Source organism: Myotis brandtii, unplaced genomic scaffold (assembly GCF_000412655.1).
Source record: "Myotis brandtii unplaced genomic scaffold, ASM41265v1 scaffold797, whole genome shotgun sequence".
Lineage (NCBI taxonomy): Eukaryota > Metazoa > Chordata > Mammalia > Chiroptera > Vespertilionidae > Myotis > Myotis brandtii.
Genome location: NW_005371210.1, coordinates 337,514 through 339,022, shown reverse-complemented (window position 1 = coordinate 339,022; position 1,509 = coordinate 337,514). Strand labels below are relative to the sequence as shown.

Below are 1,509 nucleotides of genomic sequence, written 5' to 3'. Positions count from 1 at the left end.
ACACAGTCCCTCTCACAGGTGCCACCAAGGGTGCCATGGACATGCTGACCAAGGTGATGGCTCTGGAGCTCGGACCCCACAAGGTGGGCCTGCTGGGGTGACCCCCATCCTTGGGTGCCCGGGGCCCCCCAGCCCACTGTGCTGAGCCCCCCGTCCCCGCACAGATCCGTGTGAATACAGTGAACCCCACGGTGGTGATGACGCCCATGGGCAAGGCCAACTGGAGCGACCCCCTTAAGGCGAAGGCCATGCTGGACCGGATCCCGCTGGGCAGGTTTGCGGGTGAGTCTGCAGAGCCCAGCGGGGGGTGTGCCAGGGGCCCCAGGCCTGCCTGGACGAGGAGGAGGGAGGGAGCGCCCGTCTGCCCTGCCCCCAACTCTTCCCGCAGAGGTGCAGAACGTGGTGGACGCCATCCTTTTCCTGCTGAGTGACCAGAGCAGCATGACCACAGGCTCTGCTGTGCCAGTGGACGGGGGCTTCCTGGCCACCTGAGCCCCGCCCCCCACAGCCCTGCTCCCTGCTGAGCCCGGCCTGCCTCCCCACCCCCCCAATAAACACGATTCTCCTGCTCAGCCCGCACTGATTCCTGGGCTGCGGGCAGGTGGCCAGAGCTCAGGGCTCGGTGTGGACATGAGTCCCAGGTGGGGAGGTGGCCATTCACCACAGGTCCTGGGCAGGTGGCAGCCTGGCTCCGGGGCCTGAGACTTTTGGACGTGGCCATGTGGCCACCTTTCCAGGAGAGGCTGGAACCTTCCAGAGGTGGGACCTTCCAGAAGTTTCTATAGTTACTAACCGAGTAGCAAAGTTCCTGAAAACCTCGCAGTTGGCTCTGCAGGCCAGTGAGCCCTCTCCACCCGCGGCCTTCGGGTCACGGCCCTGCCTGGAGCGGTGCCTGTGGCCTGGGGGTGAAGTCCGGGTCCCTGGACCATGGCTCCGGGTCTCATCCCCCACCCTCTCCGACCTGCGTGCCCCACAGCCCACTGGCGGCCCCTCCCCACCTCGCTGTGCTGACCTCTGCGCCTTTGCCTGGGTCCTCAGCCTGGATGCCCTCCCTCCTGACTTCTCGCAGACTCAGCGCCTGATCCGCCAGGCTGGGCGGAGGGGGGGCCGTGGGGAGGGGCCCGCACAAACAGGGCTCCACGGCCTGACTGCTGACTGCCCCCCTACACCTCCAGCCTCTGTGTGCCCCTCCCAGGGGCCCATGCCAGCACCGGGCTTTCTGCCCTGGGCCGGGGCTAAACACACTGGCTCCCACTCCCTCTGGGCCGCCTGCTTTGGGTTGGGGTGTGGGAGCAGGCTCACCCCCTGCACCAGGGCTGGTGGTTAGAGGCAGGAGTTGCTGGAGAACGTTTATTGTATAAAATAATGGGCCGCCCTCCCCGGTGCAGAAACAGAACCCGCCCCCCCAAGCCCATCCTGGGGCTGCCCTGCAGCCTGAGGGAGACCCCGCTCCCTCCCAGCCTCCCGCGGGCCAGGGCAGGCTGGAGCCGTGCCCCACGGAGGAGGCAG

At 67.1% G+C, this 1,509-nt stretch overlaps 2 protein-coding genes across 2 annotated transcripts in view; one reads left to right on the top strand and one right to left on the bottom strand.

Annotated features, from left to right (window-relative positions):
* DCXR (dicarbonyl/L-xylulose reductase) overlaps positions 1–575 on the top strand; it is a 3,971-nt gene extending 3,396 nt beyond the window's left edge. The window contains exons 5-7 of the mRNA XM_005883674.2: positions 19–83; positions 165–282; positions 389–575. Coding sequence (XP_005883736.1) covers positions 19–83; positions 165–282; positions 389–492 — 287 coding nt within the window. The 3' untranslated portion in view covers positions 493–575. The remainder of the gene's footprint in view (positions 1–18; positions 84–164; positions 283–388) is intronic.
* Positions 1–1,509, bottom strand: part of LOC102249210 — a gene marked incomplete at its 5' end in the record, with an annotated part of 29,470 nt that overhangs the window by 15,035 nt on the left and 12,926 nt on the right.